We start from the raw sequence: 26,812 nt of genomic DNA, 5'->3' as shown, positions 1-26,812 counted from the left end.
ATTATAGAAGTTTTCAAAAAATTAAAGCATGATGCAATATTTTTATTATGCAACATTTTTTACACGAAAAAAATATTCTGGGGTGGCTAGGTGGCGCAATGGATAAAGCACCAGCCCTGGAGTCAGGAGTACCTGAGTTCAAATCTGGCCTCAGACACTTAATAATTACCTAGCTGTGTGCCCTTGGGCAAGCCACTTAACTCCGTTTGCCTTGGAAAAAAAAACCCTAAAAAAAATTCTAATCATAGTACCATAGATTTAGAATCTAAAAGAATCTTAGGTATAAAGTGATACTCTTATAGAAAAGGAATAAGCACAGATAAGTTATGTGGTCTACTTAAGGTCACACTACTAATACTGAAATAGATATGAATAAATAGATCTAAATAAATCTAGATCTTTGGTTGAATGAACTTTTCACTTTACTAATTTATCAATTTGTATTCCTCCACTGACATTCTGAAAACATAAAACTATGCCTATAGTGATTTATTTCACATTCCATTAGATTCAGAGCCATCTCAGAATCGAACATTCTAAAAGGAACATCTTGAAATATTTCCTTAAAATCATAGATCTCAGTATAGAATTATATAGTATTAGATATCCTAGATTAAAAAATAATATTTATTGATTTGCTTTCATTTTACAACCTTCTCACCCATAAAAAGAAAAGTTACATTTTAAAATTTTGGAGTGAATTTTTTTATGCTTTGTTGCAGAGTGATGATCTGTTTAGTGAAAAATAAGTATATTAGGTATACCAAATTAAATGACTATTCATATTTGTATCTAGAGAGAGCAGAGATTTTCTTTTTATTTTTTATTTCCCTGTGTGTATGTATAAGTTTGTATGTATGATTGTGTGTGTGTGTGTGTGTGTGTGTGTGTGTGTGTGTGTGTGTCTCTGAGGGGTAGTTAGAATGTATAACAGTATTGTGTTTTAATATTAGAAGGCAGTTTCATAATGAAGGAAGGATGTTTTCAACCTGATTTCTGATTTAATTTTCTTCAGAAACCATCATGCAGACATCAGAGACTGGATCGGACACGGGTTCGACAGTGACTTTACAGACGTCTGTGGCTGGCCAAGCTGCAGTGCCCACTCAAGTAGTTCAGCAAGTACCCGTACAACAACAGGTAAATATCACATCTCAGTATTCAAGGCATACCCCTCATCCATGTTGTATTGTACCTTGAAGGAGAGGGTTGCCAAATGAGTGCCTTTGAGAGCTAGGTAGACTTTCCTTTTTCAGTACTGAAGCAGGTATAGCTTCAGAGATTTTTCCTAATCAAATTAACTTAGAACACTGATATACTTTAAAAATTTTTTAAATATTTTATAACTGTACTTTCAAAAGATGATTTCATATAACATGCTGAATCATCCGTTGCATTACATTCATGAAATGTTGAAGTTGTTGAAATTAAAGAACAATCTTATACTTAGGATAGTTAAAATAGTGGATGGACATTGCTTCTGAGCAAAGATTTTTCCTTTTGGTTTTGTACAGTGCTTAGCAGGATGTCTTTTTTGTTATATTGGCAAATAATATTTAATGTAAGCAAATTATCTCAGAGGTATATGGATCTAATTCATATCATTTTAAATGTGAGAATACTTTTTAACTTTAAAATTTTATCATTTGTCTTGAGAATTTTGATGTTTTTTCAAAGGTGCTGGAAAAAATGTCATTTATAAAAATTAAAATATTGGCATGAAGATTTTGAACACTGTAGTATGTAATTTCTTCTAAAGTGTTGAGAAAATAAGTGGGAAAATTCATATAATAGGATCAATTTGAATTTTGAATTTATTTATATCAATAGTATGTGCAATTTAATACTATTTCTATAATTGTATTGTGTAGTTGGGGAAGAGGGGCAGCTTGGTGACACAGTGAATAGAAAGTTGAATTTGGAGTTAGGATATTAGTTCAAATCTGACCTCAGACACTTATTAGCTGTATGAACCTGGAGAAGTCATTTAATACTGTTTCTGTTGGTTCCTTATCTGTAAAATGATCTGGAAAAGGAAATGGCAAACTACTCCAGTATCTTTGCCAGGAAAACAAGGGAGAACAATCTCAAAACTACCTTCTTTTATTGTTAAGAGTGGAGGGAAAGGTCAAAGAAGCAGGTTTGATCATAAAAATGAGAAAAGATGAATTATTGTTATTTTTTTTGTTGGGGTTTTTTAAACCACTAAAGTCCTATACTTTTTTAAATTAAAATAATCTTCTTTTAGACTTTGTTGAGATAGAAGCTTTTAGGTTTTGTTTTATTTTTCTTTGCTTTGTCACGTTAATGTCAAAACTCTGAAAGAAAAAGTGGAGTTTGGTGAAAAAAATCTTGAACTAATTGAGAAGGGAAGATGGCTAATCCCATGTAATGAGAGAAAATATAGCCAGTCAAGACCTCTTATTATCATTTTTTTGTAAAGGGTAACAAAATTTTACATTCTTACTAATAAATTGTTAGGTGTTTCTCCTTTTTATTCAATCATTCCTAATCAATCTTTACTCTCTTTTCACTTTTGTGTTCTTTTCCAAAAATTTTGAAGGCCAATTTTGGTTTTGTCTACTGAGTATTTTACAGGTGTATCTTGAATTTTCAGTTGTAGGGTAATTAATGTCTACAACAATAACTACGAATGTACATTGTCAGTAGCTTCTATTGTATTTCAGAATGATCATATTGCTAGCTAAAGCTAGTTCTTTGCTTTCACTCTGTTTCTCTTAGCCCATGCGCAGCCTATCTTGAAATTTACTTGATTTTTTTTTTTTTTTAGGTTTTTGCTAGGCAATGAATGGGGTTAAGTGGCTTGCCCAAGGCCACACAGCTAGGTTAATTATTAAGTGTCTGAGACCAGATTTGAACCCAGGTACTCCTGACTCCAGGGCCAGTGCTTTATCCACTGCGCCACCTAGCCACCCCGAAATTTACTTGATTTTGTTTCCTCTTTAATATATCTTTCATGCCATTGCCTAAGGGAGACATCATGTTGATCTTATCACCTTTCTTGAGAAACCTGAAGGGGCTCCCTGTAATTGGTAATGCCTTAGAATAGTACATTGTCATTGTCATCAAAAGTGTTTTGGAATCCTGAATACTCATAAACTTTCAAGGTGCCAATATGTTGATTGAATTGCTACTTATTCAATTTCTTAAAAGAAATTAACTCCCAATCCAGATGACTAAAACTTCTACAACTAACTAGACCATGAATTCAACTCTAAAGATAAGATCACCTCCCCAACCACCAAAATAAAATACAGTTCAAAACTTTCACTTACGTATTAGCAGTGATTAATTAGATTAGGTTTAAAGAACCCATAAGAAATTTGATAGTTGGAAAGATGGAACGCTATCTAGTGATGGAGGAGCCAGAGAAGCATTCAAAGCTTTGTTCAGCATAGTATTATATGAGGATATTGAACCACGAAGGATGAATAGATAGCTGTGTGATATCCTGGAAAGAGAAGTTAGAGACTTTAGGTACCAGGATACTGGTTAAATCTAAATTTTAGACAAATCATTTGATTTGGCCTCATTTCCCTCCTATATAAAATGAGATACTCCATGTGTCCTTATGTAAGATGACCTCAAGGTCTAGCCCAAAGGGAAGAGCTTACTCTGGAAAGACATTGTTCACTTTTGTTTGCATATCTAAATCAGGGACTTGTGCCAAGACAAATGGAAGATCTACTTCTTTAATTCTTCAGGAAGTCCTAGGGATCAGAACAAAAGTTCTGCTGAGGGACCAGGATCATAAAATTATTTCTCAGTAATACCTTTGTTTGAGGTTTTCTTCATATCTTAAACACCTATTTAGATCCATTCCAAGACATTCTTTTTGGCACAAGGCCTTTTCTGTCCCCCTGCATTGACTACTTTATCTAAATAGGTCTTAAGTAATGACAAAAGTATATTTTTTTCATTAACAAGAATGGATATGCATATTTAACAGTATGGTACTAAATATATTAATTTAGGGTAGATTTGTACTTTTTAATATTGGGACCACCTACCTATGAATAATTAATATTTTCTCAGTTGTATATTTATTTCTATAACACTGCTTTGTCATTGCATTCATAAACTTCCTTTGTAGCTCTTAATAGGAAAAAAAAACCCAAGTATCTGATATATACTGTTATTATTTTGCATAGAATTTCTCTTTGTATTCCTCACGGATTTATTTTATATTCCGCAACTTTGCAGAATTTATTTATTGTTTCAGTTAATATAAAGATAATTCTTTAGGCTTCTCTAGATACTTCATCATATTATCTACAAAATATGATTGTTTTGTTTCCCTTTTGTCTGTCTTTATTCCCTTAATTTTCCTGTCTTACTGCTATAGCTCAATTTTTTAATACTGTGTTAAAGTCATGAATTATAAATTCCTTATTTTTCTTCTTTTTTATGCCAAAAAAGATTAAAAAGATCAGAGTAAAATGGATGATAAGGAATTAATACCTAGGACAAGTAGGGAGATATGGTAAGAAGAAAGCCTTGTCCTTAATGACATCATTTGGCCAAGTCCCAGTGAGCCACATCTGAAGACAACTGAAAAAATTCCTATTTAGATTTGCTCCATGATCTTTAAAAGAAAGCTCCCTATTTCCTATAGGATGAAATACCAAAGGTTTTTTTTTTTGAACTTCAAAGACCTTTCCAATTACTCTGCCCTTCATGCACACTCAATTCCAGCAAAATCAGCTGATTTGTTGTTTCCAGGAAGCATGACGACTAGAGAATACAAATTTTGTTGTAATTTAAAAAAATAGGAATGGAAGAAAGTCTACAAACTTATTATCCAGAGAGATTAACTTTAATTTCCGAAAAAATTTTAGAACATATTTTTATTTTATTTTTAGGTTTTTGCAAGGCAAATGGGGTTAAGTGGCTTGCCCAAGGCCACACAGCTAGGGAATTATTAAGTGTCTGAGACCAGATTTGAACCCAGGTACTCCTGACTCCAAGGCCAGTGCTTTATCCACTACACCACCTAGCTGCCCAGAACATATTTTTAAAGAAAATAATAGTGAGCATCTATGTGGTGATCACAGAGTATCAGAATGACTTGAATCAGGACTAGATCACACAAAACTAACCTTATTTCCTTTTTTTGACAGGATTGTTACCCTGTCAAATCAGGAAGAGTCATTAAATTTTAATTACTTAGATTTTTAGCAAAGCATTTCATTGAGTCATTTAGCATTTGTTAAGTGCCTACATAAGCCAGACACAGTGCTAGGCTTCCAGGTTAAAAGAAAAGGAAGATGTTCATGCCTTCAATGGCAAAGGAATGGCAAATATGGGGAAAAAAACACGTTTACAAGTAAAAAAATCAAAATATATTCAAAAGAAAAGCAAAGTAATTGAAAGAGGAGGACTGAATTAATAACCTTTGGGGAAGCAGGAAAGAGCTTTTTTTTTTAAAATATGGCATTTGAACTACACTTTGTAGTTTATGAGATGTTCCAAGAAGTTGAGAAGTGGAGGGGAAAGCTTCCTTGTGCAAAAAAGATACAAGGGTGAAAGATGAAATGTAGTTTACTGAAAACAATGATTCAACCCATTTTGCTGGAGTTGGATATACATGAAAGGCATGATGGATTGGTGCAATATTAGAAAGGTCTTAAAATTCAAAAAAGAGATTTAGGTATTTTATCCTATAGGAAAAAGGGAGCTTAATGGAATTTTTTGAGAAGTGACATTGTCAGATTTATGCTTTTATAAAATTGAAAATTTGATAACTGGAGGATGGACTTAAGTAGGGAAAAGTTTGGATATTGGGAGACTAATTAGGGAACTATTCCAATAACTCAGTCAAAAGATGATGAGGAATAGGAATAAATTAAGGTGGTTGTGGTTTGCAAAATTTCTCTAGATATTAAGTAAGAACCAGTAAGACTTGGTAACAGATTGTATATTGGGGGGGGGGGGGGTAAAGAAGGGGGAAGAGGTAAGGATTGCAACATGAAGTGGCTGAACACCTAGGTTTCTAATATAATGGTGCCTTTGAGAAAAATAGGAAAATTAGAGAGACTATGCAAAGATGGTGATACGTTTCAAATATGTTTAACATATGATAATGTTCTTCATGCTATTACTTTTTATAGATAAAAAAAAGGGTAGAAAAACTGTTATATAGATTCAGAAATAACCAAATGACCAAAACCAAAAAGTAATCATTGGTTCAGTATCAATTGATTTCAAAATAATTTTGGAAGGAGGCCCTCCAGGAGGCTGTACTTGGCTCTGTCCTCCTTAATATTTTTTCCTATGACTTAAATAAAAATATATTAAGAAATTATTAACACCCAGGATTAGGGAGATGTTAGCAGTACTGTAGGCCTCAGTTGCCTCATCTTATAAAATGAGGGGGTTGAACTATCTGGTCTCTCAGTCTAAGAAGCCTATCAACTCCCCATACGTAAGATGTGCCTTAATACTGGGGCCTGAAATTTGAAAAAAAAAATTATTACATAAATTTATTGAACTCAAGTTTATTCATCATGAAATTCAAAGACCTTCTGCTCATAGCTTTCAGGCATCTTTGCAGCATATCTAATGCATGGACACATACTTAATCCATTCCGTTTCATGAACCTGAAGCACCAGTTGTGTCCTCTTTTGAAATCAGATAGATTGGTGCAATATGGCATTTGAGCTCTTCTTTTTCATAAGCAATTCTTGCCTCCTTTGTGGACATAGGACATCCAATTTCCCTTTGTCTTCAGTCAAATCTCACCAATTTCCCTCTCTAAATCAGGCCATTTTGCTGACTTGCCTGTAATGACTCTCTTCTGCCAGTCATGGATTGTTTTCTCATGTGGAGGAGGACAAATAGTTGTTCAGCAGCATGATTTCCATTCAGTTTTGCAGACTGAATCACTTTATTTTTTATTTTTTATTTTCTTATTGTTTCTTGAATTTTACAATTCCCCCCATCTCACTTCCCGCCTCCCACCCCCACAGAAGGCAGTCTGATAGTCTTTAAAACTGGATCACTTTTAACTGTATGAAAATCTTTTCTGAGCCATTTCTGGGCAGAACATGGCAAAACATAACATAATATACTGGTAACCAATGCGAAACAATGAGCGCAAAGACAAGAAGTATGAAAAAGTGGGAAATGCAAGTAAAAAAATCTACAACCCTCTATAAGATACTCCCAGTTTTTAGACCCTAAATTTTTTTCAGAAAAGGGTACATCTTATACATGAGGAAACATGGTTAATCTATGATCCTATTGAATCTTAAGTACTTTGTTATAATAGATAGATAGTACAATAGGTAGAGCTTTGGAACCAGAGCTATAAAAACCAAAGTACAAATCCAAACACATACTAACAGCTGGAATCAATAAGGAAGTCCATATTGGACCATATGTGTCAATATTGTTTAGAGAAACTGGATCTAATCTCGAGAAAAGTAATAGAGTACATGGAGGTATCTTCACGAATTTTTTTCTTCTCTCATTGGAGATCTTTTAGCAAAAGTCAACTGGTTACTTGTCAATTATGTCATAGAAAGAATTCTTGTTCACATAGACATTGAAAACAGGTTACTTGTAAATTTCCTTCCTCTGAAATGTTATCATTCTGTGAAATAATACTTTGAATACACTGGTAAGCAGGATTTTCCTTATTGTTTTGAAATAATTTTTAAATTGATTTTAGAAAATTTAAGTAAAGAATTATTTCCATCTCTTGACTCATAATTAACATTAAAATGTAAATATAAATTGTCCCAATTTCAAGTGATCTTACACTAACCCTTTTCTCTTTTTTCCTTCAAGAGACTACTGCCAATAAAAAAACAGCAGTTTGTGAAACAATACTCAATGAAGTAATGTTAGACAATAAGAAGACAATGAATACCATCATATATAGAATAAAAATCAGAATAAACAAATACTTTTTATGAAAACAATATAATTTATAATCTATAACAGAGAAAGCAAATTAATATTGCTGATTTCTTGCTGATCATTTCAAGCTTTTTCTAAGAACAACAATAGCTAAAATTATAAAAAACAAAACATTTTTAAATGTGTTTTTAGCGATGGTGATATGGTACTAATGCAATTAGACTAAAGAGATATTTTCAACTACTACAATAATTATTCTCACTATATAGTAGTGTGTGAATTACTTGGGACAAAGTAAAAGTAATCACATTTATTCACATGCAATAAACCTCACAACTTGTAATCTATTAAAATATCTAATATCGAATATATCCTTTTTTGTTTTCCTTTGTTTTACATAGATTTCACAAGGTTTTGGCAATTTTACTCTTCATCCTGAAATCACACATCATTTAATATTAAAGTATACCTTTCACAAATAATCCATTTTTCCATTTCTAGCCTTCTATATAACCTATAGATTTTCAATAAAATTTAAATCAAGCAAGTTCCAACCACATTGAAATATGTGTGTATATATATATATATATATATATATATATATATATATATATATATATTGAATAATTTTCTTAATTATTTGTGACACGTGGCATGGTACAGAGAATGATACGGTCAGAAATGTAGCATAGAAATGTTAGTTTGGCAGCTACATGAATAAAAGACTGTGGAAGAAGAGAAGTATTGGAGGCAGGGAGACTTCCACTTTGGGCAAGTCACCAAAACTATTTAAGGTCTTAGTTTTCCAAATAGAAATAAACTTCAGAATAAGCATTTTTTGATCAGATGAATTCTAAGGTTCCTCTTAGTTTTTAATCCTATGATTCTGGAATTACAGACCTCCTTTAATAAAGAGAGTTGACATTTTTTTGTGGACAAAAAAAACCCTATCAAAACTGTGTCAGATAGGCAAGAGACCAGTAATAATAAGTTTTAAATTAATAATAATTTTGTTCTTATTTTTCATGGTTATTTATGGACATCCTTCGATACTTAGGAATCAGATATTTTCTATGTAAATATTCTTGAGTGGGTGTAATTTTTAGAAGCATTACAAATCCCTCCTAAAGGTTTTCAGTTGCAATTAATAAAAATTATGTCCACTTTAGCAATATTTTTTTCTCTCTCCATGATAGCATGCTACATCTATTTCCTATGTCTTTTGTATGGGACAGCATTATTGTCAAAGAAAGGCCATGCTGGTTAGTAATAGAGTCCTTTGAGACTTCTTTTGATTGGAGTGATGGTGGTTGTTAAATATTTATTGATTGCCTATGGTGTGTTAAACATTGAACAAACAGCATATACTATTGGATCAAAGCTGGATCAATAACACATTGAACAAGGGACTCCAGAAATGGAACCCCTGGTCAGTTTGGAGAGGTAAGCACTTGGCAGTGTGCTGATGGTTATTGTTTTAAATCTTTCCCTTCTGTCTAGGGCCAAGAGGTTTGTTTTTCTGCTTTATCTTGGCCTTGATGCAGATGAATAGAATTCTTTTCATTTGGGACTATTATCTCATATAATCAACTGAAACAAAGACATTTTTCTGTGTTTTGTTCTTCTTTAGGATTCTATTGCTATTGGCTTGGTTCCCTGAGGGGATAGTGTTCCCATAATTAAGCCCATGGCTGACACACTATGGGATGGGGTTAGATTTTTAAATGAATTCTGTAGAGTACTTTAAAAAACAAAAGATAATGATTTTAGCTTTTGAAGAGCATATTCATTTTTAGAACCAGAGTTGCTAATTTTTAGCATCTACATAAAAGTAAGGTGTTTCAAGGGAACAACAAAACCAAAAATTGAAATAACACAACTGGGTAGATCTTATCTAAAGGCATTGCTACTGATCGTCAATACAAATTAGCACTCTACTGTCAGTCTAAGGTCAATGATGTTCACTGTCATCAAATTATTTTTTTACAATAAAATTACATTTGAAATGGTGTATTCAGTTCTGAAGACACCATTTTAAGAGGGAGGTTAAGAAGGTAGGACTCCCTGAGAGGAAGCTGACTAGAGTGGAAAGTCTGAAGCTTATCTAAAGAAGGAATAGTTGGAGAAATTGTATTTATCTTAGTAGAAAGCATTCAAACATGATCTTCAGAAACTAGAAAACAGAAAAAAAAAAACCCTTGTACTTTGTTGTTACAAAATCTTTTTCCTAATGAATATTTAAGGAGGGTACATTTCAAACTGAAAGAAAAGTCACTTCCTAAGACAGTTCATTCCCTCCCTGGGTTGCTTCATGAGGAACTGAGTTCCCTATTACTGGAGATATTAAAATAGTAATTGAATAGCTATTTGTCAAAGAGTGTAGAAATGAACCCTGTATTATGAAGGTAGACTACATGACTTTTAATACCCCTTCCAAAATCCACATTTGGTAATTCTAATTTAATGTTATATTAGCAAATACAGGGAAGACTACTGAAAAGCTCTGCAGTGTAAATAACATATTTTAAATTTAAGTACAAGACTGCATAGACTAGAAGGCATTCGATCTTAACCTGGTACATTCCCGAAAAATCCATTGTGATAAGGAACCAAAAACCCTTTAGATTGAGATGAGTTAAGCTTAAAAGAAAATGATTTTGCAAAGTATAAACCAAGTCAAAAATTTCAGAATTGCAGCATGGCATTAGGGAATTTCTGCTTTCCTTGAATTCCTCGAATTTCACATTGCTGGGCAGCCTTCATATTGATTTTCTTTTCTATATTAAAAAAATTATTACTGATTTTTTTAAACAGTACCAAAATTTTTCAGCTGCCATGTCTGTCACAAAAGGTTTCCCTTGTAGCAAAGAGTAGTTTATCAAAATAAACTGACAGATTCACCATGTCTAACAACTAACTACAGGAATTCATCACCTTTCCATTGAGAGGAGGAAGAAATCACATTTCCTAAGCATTCAGCCTTCTGAGTTCTGACTTCTATAATTCAATGGCAACTAACATTTAACCAGAGATCTATTAAAACCTTCTATGACAATATTTTATAGCAGAATTCAATATAAAATTGTCTTATTCCTGATTAAAAAAAAAATTAAGCACTGTTTTGGTATAGCCACTGGCTACTTGAGTTCAGTTCTGCCTATGAGTAATCATTATACAGATTCGGGAAAGCAAGGGTGGAAATAAAACAAAATTTATCAAAAAGGTTACAAAACATGGAAGGGTTGTGCGGAGAGAGAGAGAGAAAGAGAAAGAGAGAGAAAGAAAGAAAAAAGAACAGCCAAACAGTGATGGTTAGGCCATTGTCAGAGAAGACTGCAGCCCTGAGCTGGAGTCAAGCTGAGGTTTTTCTGTCTTGCTTCTCATCCAGAGGGTAAAAGGTGAACTCCCTTTCTCTTACTAGAACAGGAATTAGATAAAGCCCAAGGAGATCAGCATACAAATCTTATATTAAATAATGAATCTATGGTACATTAAGAATGGGGAGGGTCTCCACCTAAGCAGCTTTTAAGATTACAATTGTTTCTGTTACATACATAATTCTCCACTTTAGTCAATTTATATCTCAAGAGTAAGGTCTTATTCAATTTATATCTCCACCCAATTTTCTTTACTACATTCACAATTCTCTTCATCTTTCCCCTGCATCATTTGAAAGGCTTATTAACAATATATATAAAGGGGACATCAAAGTTAGCATGATAGTGAGATTCCAATGTATTCTTATGTAAAAAATATTATTTGTTATATAAGAATAATAACTATTTTGCCAAAGGAGAGGAAAATTAGAAATGGGATGATAATAGAAATGGGAACAGTAAGAGTTTCTTAGGATGGAAGGAAATTGAATTATATTTTATAATGAACAATCAGATAGTATTTCTTAAATCTTCATAGTTTACTTGGACTTCAATTACTCAATTCTTGCTACGTCAGCCAAACCATTAATTCCCTTCTGGTTATGTTGAAGTCTTTCCTTGTTTCATATCCTCATTTTCAGATATTTAAGTATTTCTCCTTCTATTATGTTAGTCTCCCCTCACTTCCCTTAATTTATAATGAGTCTATTCCTTATACCTCCACTGCTAGATCAAGAAGTTGTAGGGGTTTGGGAGTGGGGAAGATGGTCAAGATAATGAATGAATCTGAGTTCTTTTCAGATATGAATGAGTCTATAATAACTTAGGATATTTAACTTAGAGAACACTTTGGAAGAACTTGTTGGCTATGACTAAGTTTAATTGAAGGTTTTTTCTGTAGAAGAAGGGATTAGACTTGAATTAACCATCTATAGATAGGAGAATTCAGTAGATATTTAAGGGAAGCAAATTTTTCCTCAAATTCTAGATTTTTAAAAAAATAGAGTGCATTCAGAATGAAATGGTCTGCTGTTAGGTAGCAAGTTTCCTATCACAAGAGTTCTTTTTTTTGTTTTTTTTGTTTTTTTTGCAAGGCAAATGGGGTTAAGTGGCTTACCTAAGGCCACATAGCTAGGTAATTATTAAGTGTCTGAGACCAGATTTGAACCCAGGTACTTCTGACTCCAGGGCTGGTGCTTTATCTACTGTGCCACATGGCTGACCCTAAGCCACCTAGCCGCCCCTCACAAGAGTTCTTAAAGCTGAAGCTGATGTCCTTTATTGCCAAGATATAGAAGGCATCCATGTAACAATCAAGGTATTGGACTAATTAACATCTCCTATCTCCTCAAGTGCTGAAATTTTGAATCTACCTCTTATTGTTACTTTTTTCCCCTAGTCTCACTGAATATTGAGTCATAAGGATGCAGACCCAACAACCTATAAATTAATTTTGTCAAACTTCAATTTGACTGTCAACACTGATTGGAAATGGGTTTTTTGACCTCTTATATATTCTTCATGAGTTATTCATAGAATTTTAGAGCTAGGAACAGGCCATTTTCTTGATCGAAATGTTTTTGCCTTTTAATATAGTGTTCCCCTATCTATGATAATGGTAAAAAAAAAAATTATCAGAACCTCTTAAGATTTGCAAAGTACTTTATGACCATCATCTTATTTTCATCCCCCACTCCAACAACCCTGAAAGTCAAGTGCTCTTATTATTAACATTTTTTTAATATAATGTAACTGAGGCTGAGACAGATTAAGTGACTTGCATAGGGTCATATAACTGGTGAATGTCTGAGGGAACATTTGAACTCAGGTCTTTCTTATTCCAGATCCAGAGCTCTATCCACTATCCCACTTAGTTGTCTCTTAAAAACCCCTCCCCAAAATAATCTTAGGATAATTAATAATCTGGTTTGTCTTTTAGTTTATATGTTGTATATTCATAGATAATAGACTTAGATATGAGAGAGAACTTACAGGGAATCTCTTATTTTACAGAATTATAAAATATTTTATATTCATTATCACAAGACTATGGACTTGGGACCCTAAGTCTTCCTATTCCAAAGCACAAAGAGTTTTCAATGAGTTATCTCATCTCATAATTGGTATAGAGAGTGGACCAAGTCTCTGGCACCCATCCACATTATCTGTTAGGTCATGATTCCTCCTCTGAGATGCCCTGTGTGCTCACAGGAATGTCACAATACTTCATCCATGCTAAGTGCTTAATAAATGACCATTGAATTGAACTGTTTAATGGATTTAAATTTCAAAGCCCAAAGAATTTGATACCAAGTCTCTATAACTTTCATTAAGCATTCTCATATGTAGCATCACTGTTAATGACCAATTTTTAATATTTATTGAGTTTCTGTAGGAGGCTCAGAATAGCACTAGAATATATTTTTTTCTGGGTCATATAACTGGTAGGAAGCATCTATGGTTAAAAACAAAATAAGTGATACCTTCAGTTGATCTTTGGAAAGAAGCCCATAATTCATGGAAGGAAGTTAATGACACAGTATGTCATACAGAAAGAAAGAAATGAGGAAATGAAATATTTATTACTTGATAAACCCTGTACTATCTGCTTTATAACTAAGATCCTATCTGATCCTTATCACAACCCTTGGAGGTAGATGTTATTGTGATGTTATTGTGAGCCTCATTTTACAGTTGAGGAAACTGATCAGTCAGAGGTTAAGTGACTTTTTCCACTGCTCTGCCATTTGCCTTTGGAAACAGCCTCTGGCAAAGTAGTGGTTGATAGTATCAAAATATTCAAATAATTCTGCATTGTTGATCTTCCCAGTTTTGTGTCATCTCCAAGTATAATATTTGCTTTTATACAGATTGCTCATATGGATGTTAAATAGACCTAGATCAGATGCCCATCAGGAGAGTATCTCTTTCTCAGCCATCCAAGTGGTTGGTTCCAAGTCTGTGTAGTTATCCTAGGTCTTGCTCCCATCTTTTGTACAAAAATATGTAAGGCTTTGCTGAAATTAATACAAAGAATGTCTATAGCATTACTCAAATTGGTCAGTTTTGTTACCCTGTTCAAAAAATGATGTAAGACTAGTCTGGCATAACCTGCTCTTAAAGCCATACTGCTCTGTATATTCACTGATTCCTTTTCTAAATGTCTATTAACCAACCTTTCAGTCATGCCTCCTAGAATTTTTACCAGGATTTAAAGCTAAGCTTATCATGTTACATTTTTTTAGGTTTCCTTTCTCATTTTTTTAAAACCAAGACATTATCCTTGTCCATTCTTGCAATATCTTTTCTATTACCTACAAATTTTCAAAGTTCATCTAACATTTTCTTAGTAATTCTATCTACTTGTTATTTCAACATCTCACATTGGAAAGAATTGAATAAAAATCTCTACATTATTCACAAACTTCAAATCTCTTCACCCTAAAGCAGCTTTGGAATGATTAGCATCTTCATGACAAGGAAAGAAGATAGACATTATCAAAGTGATAAAGAGTTTAGAAACCTATAGAAATACTCTTAGAGCATGTAGACATCTCTTCTAGTAAAAGGAAGATAGTATGTTGAATTTGGGAATGAAGAACAGATGTTCACCATCCATATAGTATTATTTCTTGTATTTGAACACTATTATTAATTTTCTCTCTAATCTTCTGTAAGGACCCTGATTCTTTTTATCTTCTCTTGTCTGACCATTTTCCATCTATTTGATATTTTTTTCTGCTCTGTATTGGACTTTCTCCAAGCATCTTCTCTTACATTAGGGGGTAGAGGATAATTTATACAACTACTGTTTTCAAATGAATAATTTATCATCAAAAATTGCAAATTTTATATTTCTATATAAAAAATACACAGTTCTTCATATATAATAATTGGGATGGTAATTTAAATAATTATATAAATCTTTCAAATTATTCTAAAAGTCAGAATATATCTAGATCAATTCTTTGATAGTTATTGTACTATATTTTAGAGCTAGGGAAATAATATATTGTGAGATTATGTTAGTGGAAAAGATGTGATTTAATCTTAAGTACTTTATTCTGTTATAAATAAAATGGTAAAATTAAATACTAGGAATTAGCAGTGTTATTTAAGAAAATCTAATTGGTTATGTTACTTTGTATGAATTAAAATTATTTGACTTTAAATTATTTTCAGAAAAGACTTAATATGCATACAATATAGAATGATTTGTTTATTAAATAAAAAAAGAAAACCTCTCTAGATTTTACTCTTTTATTCTTTCAAAGAGGAACACTTGATATTTTGATAATACATCTTCAATATCAATGAACAATATTTCCTAATAGTGTGTCCGTGGGCCACATAAGCTCTCAAAGCTGAAATCATACAGAATTATTATATGTTTTGATAATCATTGATATTATAGAGTATAATGTAGTCATAAAGAAATATTCAATTCTATATGTGACACTTGAAAAGTTTTTGTTGGACACTATGGTCAGTATATATCGATTGGATCACTGTTTTGTCTAATTGTTCATTTTATGCTTGGGACTATCAGTATTTGTCTCAACAAGTCATATGGACATGGGACCTTCAAGGAGTCTTATAGAGGAATGAGATTGTTCATTTGGGCAATATTTTCTCTTTTTTTCATGTTTCCAATCATTTTTTGGCTTATTTTATATTATTATTACAATAATCTTCTTGTTAGAGTAATCACAAACCCCCCCTCCCCCAAAAGCTGAGAAACCTCAAGAATAGTAAGAGAGAAAAAAAATGTACTTCAGTCTGCATTCAGATTCCAATGGCTCTGTCTCTGGGATGAGTGTTCCCCATCATAGTGATCAGAGAAGTTTCTTCAATATTTATTCCCACATTTGCTATCACTAGCTGTATTTCCCTCCACTCTATTCCTTCCCACTCTCATCTATTCTATTCTCTCACTCCTTTCATCCTATGTTCAGAAGTGTGTTGTACCTGGGTACCCTTTCCTACATTCTTCCCTCTCTCCTATCGCCTACTCCCCCCTCCCCCATTCTGCCTTATCCCATCCCTTTTCTCTCATTTCTTTTTTAGAGTAAAACAGATTTCTATACCCTATTAAATATGTATGTTATTTTCTCTTTGAGTCATTTCTGATGAGAATGAAAGCTCACTCATTCCCCCTTGCCTTCCCCTATTCCACTCCATTGTAAAAGCTTTTTCTTGACTCATGTGAATATCTTAGCCCCTTCTTCCTCTCTTTCTCTTCCTCCCAGTACTTTCCTTTATCACCCACTGACTCCATCTTTTTACTATATTATGCCATTATATTCAACTCCTTCCTGTGCCTTGTGTATTTATGGCTCCTAACACCTCTTATAAATGAGAAAGGTCATGAGTTATCAGTATCTTCTTCCCATGCAAGAATACAAGCAGTTAACCATCATTAAATTCCTCATACTTAGTTCTTCTCCTCCACCCCCTCTATGGTTCGCCTGTGTCCTATACTTGCAGATTAAACTTTCTGTTCAGTTCTAGTTGTTTCAATAGGAAAGTTTGAAAGTCCCCTGTTTCATTGAAAGTTCATCTTTTCCCCTGAAATAGGATGTTCAGTTTTGCTGGGTAGTTGATTCTTAGTTATGGACCAAGATCTTTTGCCTTCTGGAATATCTTATTCCAAACCCTACAAGCACTTAATATAGATGCTGCCAAATCCTGTGTAATCATGACTATAGAGTCATGGTAGTTGAATGGTTTGTTTCTGGCATCTTTTAGTATTTTCTTTTTGACTTGGGAGTTTTGGAGTTTTAGCTATAATATTCCTGGAAGTTTTTCTTTTGGGATCTTTTCAAGGAGTTGATAGGTTAATTCCATCAATTTCTGTTTTACCCTCTGCTTCTAGGATCTCAGTGCAATTTTTCTGCATTATTTTTTGAAAAATAAAGTCTAGGCTTTTTCCTGGTCATTACTTTCAGTTAGCCCAATAATTTTTAAATTATCTCTCCTGGATACATTTTCAAGGTCAATTGTTTTTCCAATGAGTTATTTCACATTTTCTTCCAATTTTGTTGGGGGGGTGGTGGTGGTATAGTTTTATTTCTTCCCGATTCCTCATAAAGTCATGAGATTCCCTTAGTTCCATTCTGCATTTGAAGGAGTTATTTTCACCAGAGAGCTTTTTTATCTCCTTTTCCAGTTGACCAATTCTGTTTTTTTAAATTTAACTTTATTTTTTATTAAAGATATTATTTGAGTTTTACATTGTTCCCCCAATCTTGCTTCCCTACCCCCTACCCCCCGACAGAGTACACTCTGTCACTCTTTACTTTGTTTACTTTGTTTCCATGTTGTACCTTGATCCAAATTGGGTGTGATGAAAGCGAAATCATATCCTTAAAGAGAAGTCTAAGAGGTAACAAGATCAGACAATAAGCTATCTGTTTTTTTTCTAAATTAAAGGGAATAGTCCTTGTACTTTGTTCAAACTCCACAGCTCCTTATCTGGATATAGATGGCACTCTCCTTTGCAGACAGCAATTGTTCCTGATTGCTGCACTGATGGAATGAGCAAGTCCTTCAAGCTTGAACATCACTCCCATGTTGCTGTTAGGGTGTACAGTGTTTTTCTGGTTCTGCTCATCTCACTCAGCATCAGTTCATGCAAATCCCTCCAGGTTTCCCTGAAATCCCATCCCTCCCGGTTTCTAATAGAACAATAGTGTTCCATGACATACATATACCACAGTTTGCTTAGCCATTCCCGAATTGAAGGACATTTACTGGATTTCCAATTCTTTGCCACCACAAACAGGGCTGCTATAAATATTTATATACAATTAATGTTTTTACCCCTTTACCTCATCTCTTCAGGGTATAGACCCAGTAGTGGTATTGCTGGGTCAAAGGGTATGTACATTTTTGTTGCCCTTTGGGCATAGTTCCAAATAGCTCTCCAGAAGGGTTGGATGAGTTCACAGCTCCACCAACAGTGTAATAGTGTCCCACATTTCCCACATCCCTTCCAACAATGATCATTATCCTTCCTGGTCATACTGGCCAATCTGAGAGGTATGAGGTGGTACCTCAGGGAAGCTTTAATCTGCATTTCTCTAATAATTAATGATTTAGAGCATTTTTTCATATGGCTATGGATTACTTTGATCTCCTCATCTGTAAATTGCCTTTGCATATCCTTTGACCATTTGTCAATTGGGGAATGGCTTTTTATTTTAAAAATATGACTCAGTTGTCTGTATATTTTAGAAACGAGTCCTTTGTTAGAATCATTAGTTGTAAAGATCGTTTCCCAATTTACTACATTTCTTTTGATCTTGGTTACATTGGTTTTATTGGTGCAAAAGCTTTTTAATTTAATGTAATTAAAATCATCTAACTGGTTTTTGGTGATGTTCTCCAACTCTTCCTTAGTCATAAACTGTTCCCCTTTCCATGGATCTGACAGGTAGACTAGTCCTTGATCTTCTAATTTGCTTATAGTATTGTTTTTTATGTCTATGTCCTGTAACCATTTGGATCTTATCTTGGTAAGGGGTGTGAGGTGTTGGTCTAATTTAAGTTTCTTCCATACTAACTTCCAATTTTCCCAGCAATTTTTATCAAAGACGGAGTTTTTATTCCAATGGCCAGACTCTTTGAGTTTATCAAATAGCAGATTACTATAATCATCTCCTGCTTTTACACCTAGTCTATTCCACTGGTCCACCACTCTATTTCTTAGCCAATGCCAAACAGTTTTGATGACTGATGCTTTATAATATAATTTTAGATCTGGTAGGGCTAAGCCACCTTCTTTTGCACTTTTTTCATTAAGCTCCTGGCAATTCTTGACTTTTTATTTGAATGAATTTACTTACAATTTTTTCTAACTCATTAAAGTAGTTTTTTGGCATTTTGATTGGTAGGGTACTAAAAAGGTAGTTTAGTTTTGGTAGAATTGTCATTTTTATTATATTAGCTCTACCTATCCATGAGCAGTTGATATTTGCCCAGTTATTTAAATCTAATTTAATTTGTGTGAAAAGTGTTTTATAATTGTTTTCAAAAAGATTCTGAGTCTGTCTTGGCAAATAGACTCCCAAATATTTTATATGGTTTGAGGTTATTTTGAATGGGATTTCTTTTTCTAGCTCTTCCTGCTGTTTCTTGCTAGACATATATAGAAAAGTTGAGGATTTATGAGGGTTTATTTTATAACCCGCAACTTTGCTAAAATTGCTAATTGTTTCCAGTAGTTTTTTGGATGATTTCTTGGGATTCTCTAGGTAGACCATCATGTCATCTGTAAATGTAACTCTGTTAGAGTTACATTTCTCAAGATTTATGAGAATTTTTTTTTTTACCCTCATGCTGGGATATAGCCAGTTTCAACTTAACTGGATTGCAATTTTTTTTTCTTTTCCCACCCCCCCCCTTTTTTTTACTTTTTCATGTGTCTCTTGAACCTCCTGTTTGATGCCCAGATTTTCTGTTTAGCTCTGGTCTTTTCATGAGAAATTTTTTGAATTCTTCCATTTCGTTAAATGTCCATCTTTTTCCCCTGGAAGAGAAGGCTTAGCTTTGCAGGAAAGTAGATTCTTGGCTGCATTCCAAGCTCCCATGGTCTTTGAAATATCTCGTTCCAGGCCCTTTGATCCCTTAAAGTTGATGCAGCCAGGTCCTGTGTGATCCTTACTGTGGCTCCTTGATATTTAAATTGTTACTTTCTGGCTGCTTGCAGGATTTTCTCTTTTATCTGATAGTTCTGCAGTTTGGCCACAACATTCCTTGGTGTTTTCATTTTAGGATCTTTTTCTGGTGGGGATCGATGTACTCTTTCAATAACTACTTTGCCCTCTGATTCCATGATATCAGGGCAGTTTTCCATCACTAGATCCTGTAATATTAAGTCCAGGCTTTTTTTCTCCTCAATGTTTTCAGGAAGTCCTATAATATTCAGGTTGCCCCTTCTTGATCTATTCTGGAAGTCAGAGGTTTTATTGATGAGGTATTTTACATTTGCTTCTATTTTTTTCTATTTTATGATTTTGTTTAACTGACTCTTGCTGTCCCGAATTCAGCCACAGCTCCTGCTGGAGACAAATCCTGAGGTAGATGTTCTTTCTCTTGGCTTTTCTTTCTGGGTTTTTTTGAGTCGGATTTCTTTTAAGAGGTTTATTTCATGTGATAGATGGGGAAGAGATCAGGAGACTTTATAACTGTGCCTGTCTTCTCTCCGCCATCTTGGCCGGAAGTCCCCAATTCTGTTTTTTAAGGCATTCTTCTCCTCGTTTCCCTTTTGTGTTACTTTTTCCATTTAGCCTAAACTGATTTTTAATATGTTATTTTCTTCAGTATTTTTTGCATTTCTTTCACTTAGTTGCTGACTGGTTTTCATGATTTATCTGCATCACTCTCATTTCTCCTCCAAGTTTTTCCCACTACCTCCCTTAATTGCTTTTCAAAGTCTTTTTTGAGCTCATCCATAGCCTAAGCCCATTTCCTATTTCTCTTGGAAGTTTTGGATACAGAAGCTTCAATTTTTGTCACCATCTGAGTATGTATTTTAATCCTCCATGGGACCAAAGCAATTTTCCATGTTCAGAGTCTTCTTTTTTGTTGTTGTTGTTTGCTCATTTCCTCATTTTTTAACTGATTTACCACACTTCCAAGGATTTGGAGGGGATTTGGGACAACCCACAGGGACCTTAATCCTCCATGGTGATATTTGACACTCTTGACTACTCTCTTACCTGTGTTCAGGCCCTCCCCTGGAGCTGTGAGGGTGGTCCCTGCTAGGCTATGGTGATATTGTGAGGACCCAGACTGCAACTTGGATCTGAGTGTGGGCAAACAGCTGAGTTCTGCCCCAGGGAGAGAAGAGGGAGCTCCTCAGTTCCAACCCCCCACACCCCTTTACTGTCTTTGTGCTGGGAGCTCTGAACATGCTGGGTGCAGGTTCCTGCTGCAGGTGCTCACTTCAGGGGTTCTCTGAGGCCGGTGCTCTGCTCTGTACTCACTCTGGTGTGACACAGTTCTCTCACCACCCCTTCTGGCTGTCCTAGATGATCCTTGGGCCAAGAGGTCTGGAAACTGCCCTCTCTGCCATGGACCCAGGTGCCCAGCTGGCTGTTCTGCATTGAGGCTGTGGCTGTGCTAGGGCTTTTTCCAGCCCCAGTCCAGGTGGAACAAACCTTTACTGTGGATCCTCTACATTGTCTTGGACTGGAAAATTGTATCATTTAGTCTTTCTATGGGTTCTGTCCCTGTAACTTTTGACTAGAGTCATAATTTGACAACTTTTGGAGTTTTGGGGGGAACAAGTTTTGGGAATCCTTGCCTTCACTCTGCCCCCCCCCCCCGGGGAATATTTTCATTAGAGTAATGTTGACGCTTCCAAAGAGAATTTCCTTTTTATATATGACACCTTCTCATGGTAACACAATCATCCATATTAAGATTGCAGATGTTAGTTAGTATGGAAGAAACTTATATTAGACCAACACCTCACACCCTATACCAAGATAAGATCAAAATGGATACAGGATTTAGATATAAAAAACAATATTATAAGCAAACTAGAAGATCAAGGAGTAGTTTACCTGTCAGATCTATGGAAAAGGAAGCAGTTTATGACTAAGGAAAAGATGGAGAACATCACTAAAAACAAACTAGATGATTTGATTACATTAAATTAAAAAGCTTTTGCACAAAACCACTGGTAACCAAGACCAAAGAAATGTAGTAAACTGGGAAACGATCTTTACAGCTAGTGTTTCTGACAAAGGACTCATTTCTAAAATATACAGACAACTGAGTCAAATTTTAAAAAATGCTATTCCCCAATTGACAAATGGTCAAAGGATATGCAAAGACAATTTACAGCTGAGGAAATCAAAGCAATCCATAGTCATATGAAAAATTGCTCTAAAACATTACTTATTAGAGAAATACAAATTAAAACTTCTCTGAGATACTACCTCACACCTCTAAGACTGGCCAATATGACCAGAAAAGACAATGATCATTGTTGGAAGGGTTGTGGGAAATCTGTGACACTAATACATTATTGGTGGAGCTGTGAACTCATCCAACCTTTCTGGAGAGAAATTTGGAACTACGCCCAATGGGCAACAAATGTGTATACCCTTTGATCCAGCCATACCAGTACTGGGTCTATACCCTGAAGAGATGATAAAAATGGTAAAAACATCACTTGTACATAAATATTCATAGCAGCCCTTTTTGTGATGGCAAAGAATTGGAAATCAAGTAAATGTCCTTCATTTGGGGAATGGCTTAGCAAACTGTGGTAAATGTTTGTCATGTAACACTATTATTCTATTAGAAACTAGGAGGGGTGGGGGCAGAGCCAAGATAGTGACAAGAGAGGACAGTCTCTTAGTTGCTCTGGAGCAAAACTTATAAACCAAGGACTCTAACTACATTTTCAAGAGACAGAACCCACAGAGGGATCCAGTGAGGCAATTCTCCAACCGAAGGTAGCCTGGAAAAGAGCATAAAGGCTCTGCTCACTGGGGTCAGAATGGTGGCCCACCAGAGGGGTAGCCCACCAGAGGGGTGGGCCACCAGATAGAAGGAACTTCAGCCTCCCAGAGGCAGCTCCAGGGTGCTAGGAGCCGCTGCTGTGAGCCATGGGGGCAGTTTCCTGAACTACACCCCCAGAGCACCTGGCACAACTTGGGGGAACAACAGGGGTACCTCTGCCAGAGCCAGCACATGAAGCCCAGCCCCCAGGGTACACAGCAAGCAGCCTGGCCAGGGCAGCCCAGATCCAGGAACCAGAAGCAGGCAGAGCCCGTAAGCAGGAGCCCCCAGGGCATGAGCTCTGAACCTAGGAAGGGGAGAGAAGAGAGACTGCTGAGCTCTGTCCTCTATCCCTTGAACAGGACTCTGGGGCTCTGACCACATTCAGATCCTGATCGCAGTCTAGGCCCCACCATAGAACAGCAGAACCACCCCCCCCACCCTCAGCCCTGTGGCAGAGGGGTGTGCTTGTGGTCATTCACAGACCAGGAGGGAAGACAGAGCCTCACATATGGAGATCCTTGTGGGGTATTCCACTAATACTCAGAAAGTCAGGAAGCACCCCAAAACAAGGCACAGGCTAGGGAAATGAGTAAGCAGAGGAAAAATGAGGAATACCACTGAGAAATACTTTGCCTGTGATTCCAAGGAGGATCAAAGCAATAAATCTGAAGATGAGGAAGTACAAGCTCCTAAATCTAAAGACTCCAAGAAAAACAGAAATTGGGCTCAGGTCATGACAGAGCTGAAAAAAGACTTTGAAAATCAAGTGAAGGTGATAGAAAAATTGGGAAAAGAAATGAGAGAGATGCAGGAAAAAAACATGAAAATAAAGTCAGCAGCTTAGTCAAGGAAATCCAAAAAAATGCTGAAAAAAATAACATGTTAAAGATCAGCAAAGGTCAAATGGATAAAACAGTTCATAACAGTTTAAAAAGCAGAATTGGCCAGATAGAAAAGGAGATAAGAAAGCTCTCTGAGGAAAACAAATCCTTCAGACAAAGGATAGAACTCAGGAAGATTGCTGATGTTATGAGAAATCAGGACTCAATACTTCCAAACCAAAAGAATGAAGAATTAGAAGAAAATGTGAAACATCTCATTGAAAAAACAACAGATATAGAAAACAGATTTAGGAAACATAATTTAAAAATTATTGGAATACCTGAAAGTCATGACTAGGAAAAGAGCCTTAACATCATTTTCAAAGAATTATTACATGAAAATTGCCCTGATATCCTAAGAAGCAGAGGGCAAAATAGAAATGGAGAGAATCCACCTATCTCCCCGAGAAAGAGATCCAAAAAAAAACCAACCCCCAGGAATATTATAGCCAAATTCCAGAACTCCCAAGTCAAAGAGAAAATATTACAAACAGCCAGAAGGACACAATTCAAATATTGTGGAGCTGCAGTCAGGATCTCCCAGGATTTAGCAGCAACTACATTAAAAGCTCATAGGGCTTGGAATATAATATTCCAGAAGGCAAAAGAGCTTAGAATGCAACTGAGAATCAACTCCCCAGCAAAACTGAATGTCCTCTTCCAGGGAAAAAGATGGACTTTCAATGAACAGGGGAATTTCAAATGTTCCTGTTGGAATGGCCAGAGCTGAACAGGTTTGATCTTCAGATACAGGACTCAGGTGAAGCATAGAGAGTGGAAGAGAAGGGGTAAATATGAGGGACTTAATGATGATGAACTGCATGTATTCCTGCATAGAAAAATGACACTTATAATACTCATATGAACCTTCTCTGTTAATAGACAGGTAGAGGGAGCTTTTATAGTTGAGGCACTGGAGAAAGCTGAATTCAAAGATAAAATATGGTGTAAAAATGGAGTCAATAGGAAAAAAGGGAAATGTAATGGGAGAAAGAAAAAGGAGAGGGGGAATAGGCCAAGATATTGCATATAATAAGATTTTTCTTTATTACAGTGAACTATTGCAATGATATGGAAGGGGGTAAGGCGAGGGGGAATGAGGGAATCTTTGCTCTCGTCAGAGGTAGCTAGGAGAGCAAATAACATATATACTCAATGGAGTATAGACATCTTTAATAAGAAGGAGAGAAAGGGGACAGGGGGAAGGGGGGGGAATGTGAGTGATGGAGGAGAGGATGGGGAGAGAGTAGTCAGATATAACACATTTTCTTTTTTACTTCTTGCAAGGGGCTGGGATTGGATGGCCTGTCTGGGACCATAGGACCGGGTCGATGCTGGGTAAGGCGTGGTGTGTGGTCTCGGGGCCTCTTGGCTCCAGGGCCAGGATCTGTCTGCTGTGCCACTCAACTATCCTACAGCAGAGACAGAGTGAAAGGAGAGAGAAAATATAGTTCTTGGTAGTACAGAAGTATGAATGGAGGCAGTTGCGATCAGCAATGGCAATGGTGGTAACTTTTGTGATGGACTTATCCTAAAGCATGTGATCCACCTGAAACAGCTGGTGGTGTTGGAACACAGACTGAAGTACATTTTATTATCATTATTATTATTATTATTATTATTATTATTATTTCCTGGGAGGTGTTGCAGGGCAAATGGGACTGGGTGGCCTGCCTGGGGCTGCGCAGCTGGGTGATTGTTGGTTTTCTGAGGCCGGATTTTGACCTGGGTGCTCCTGGCTCAAGGGCCAGTGATTTGTCTGCCACCCAGCTTCCCCCACTATCATTATTATTATTATTATTATTATTATTATTATTATTATTATTATTATTATTTTATTTTATTTTATTTTATGTTGGGTCTTTTTGGGGGGGTTTGTAGGGCAATCTGGTTGGGGTGGCTTCCATGGGGTCGCACTGCTGGGTGATTGTTGGCAGTCTGGGGCCAGATTTGGGCTCGGGTGCTCCTGGCTCCAGGGCTAATGCTCCGCCCACTGCGCCACCTGGCCATACCTACAATTATTATTCATATTATTATTATTTTTATTATTTAATAATTTCTAATTTTTTCTCTCTCCCCTTTACTTTGTCATTTATGCGGGTCTATATTTTCTTGGCGGGAGGGGTTATGTTTTCTCTTTAAAAAGAATATTTTAGTAATGTATAAAAAACATTATTTGTACAAAATAAGAAATAATAAATTTAAAAAGTGGAAAAAATGATTAGAGCATCACAGAAAAAGAAAAGAAATCAGTAGGGACAGGAATTCAGGGAAGTCTGGAGGGATTTGTATGATCTGATGCTGAGAGAGATGAGCAGAACCAGAAAATCATTGTACTGCACCATGGGGGTGATGATCAACCTTGATGGATTTAATCATTCCATCAGTACACCAATCAGGGACAATTTTGGGCTCTTCGATGGAGATTACTATCTGTATCCAGAGAAAGAACTGTGGAGTTTGAACAAAGACCAAGGACTATTACATGTAATTTAGAAAAAAAAATCTGATATCTTATTGTGTGATCTTGTTATCTCTTATACTATGTTTCTTCCTTAAGGATATGATTTTTCTCTCATCACATTCAATTTGGATCATTGTATATCATGGAATATCAGTGTAATGGTATATCAGTGTAAAGTCTGGCAAATTGCCTTCTGTGGGGGGGGAAGTAATATTAAGGGAAAATTGTAAAACTCAAATAAAATTTTTATAATTAAAAAATATTGCAGATGTTAGAAATGGAAATGACTAAGCTTTCATTTTGTGCAATGTCATTATTTTGCAAATGGGAACAGAATGAGCTGGAAAGTTTAGGCACACTATAGCAGACTTATCATAGATAGTAAACAGAATGTAATTTTGAACTCAGCTCCTTTGATTCCAAACCAGGGCATAGTGGTGGTGGTGTTTTTCAGTACAATGTGTATTTGGATCACTATCAAAATATTATGAAAATTATAGATCTAAAACTGAGGACATTAGATGTTATTCTCATTTATTTTTAGAAAACAATAACTAGTTAAGTAATTTGTTCAAATTTGTTGAAAAGTCATAGTTTATACCTGGGTTTTCTGTAGATTTCTAATTCAACTCCTTTCCATTGCACAACCTGATTATTAGAACCCATTTAATTCAGAATGTAATTG

The 26,812-nt window shown here is 35.3% G+C and overlaps 1 protein-coding gene across 12 annotated transcripts in view; it reads left to right on the top strand.

Moving 5' to 3' along the window:
* Positions 1-26,812, top strand: part of RFX3 (regulatory factor X3) — a 358,977-nt gene that overhangs the window by 179,913 nt on the left and 152,252 nt on the right. For all 12 annotated transcript variants that reach the window (XM_074197449.1, XM_074197448.1, XM_074197442.1 and 9 more), the window contains one exon: positions 1,016-1,140. In XM_074197449.1, coding sequence (XP_074053550.1) covers positions 1,024-1,140 — 117 coding nt within the window. In that variant the 5' untranslated portion in view covers positions 1,016-1,023. The remainder of the gene's footprint in view (positions 1-1,015; positions 1,141-26,812) is intronic.

Source organism: Macrotis lagotis, chromosome 8, assembly GCF_037893015.1.
Source record: "Macrotis lagotis isolate mMagLag1 chromosome 8, bilby.v1.9.chrom.fasta, whole genome shotgun sequence".
NCBI classification, from domain to species: Eukaryota; Metazoa; Chordata; class Mammalia; order Peramelemorphia; family Peramelidae; genus Macrotis; species Macrotis lagotis.
Note: the sequence above shows the minus strand (reverse complement) of the source record. Positions and strands in the feature narration are given on the sequence as shown.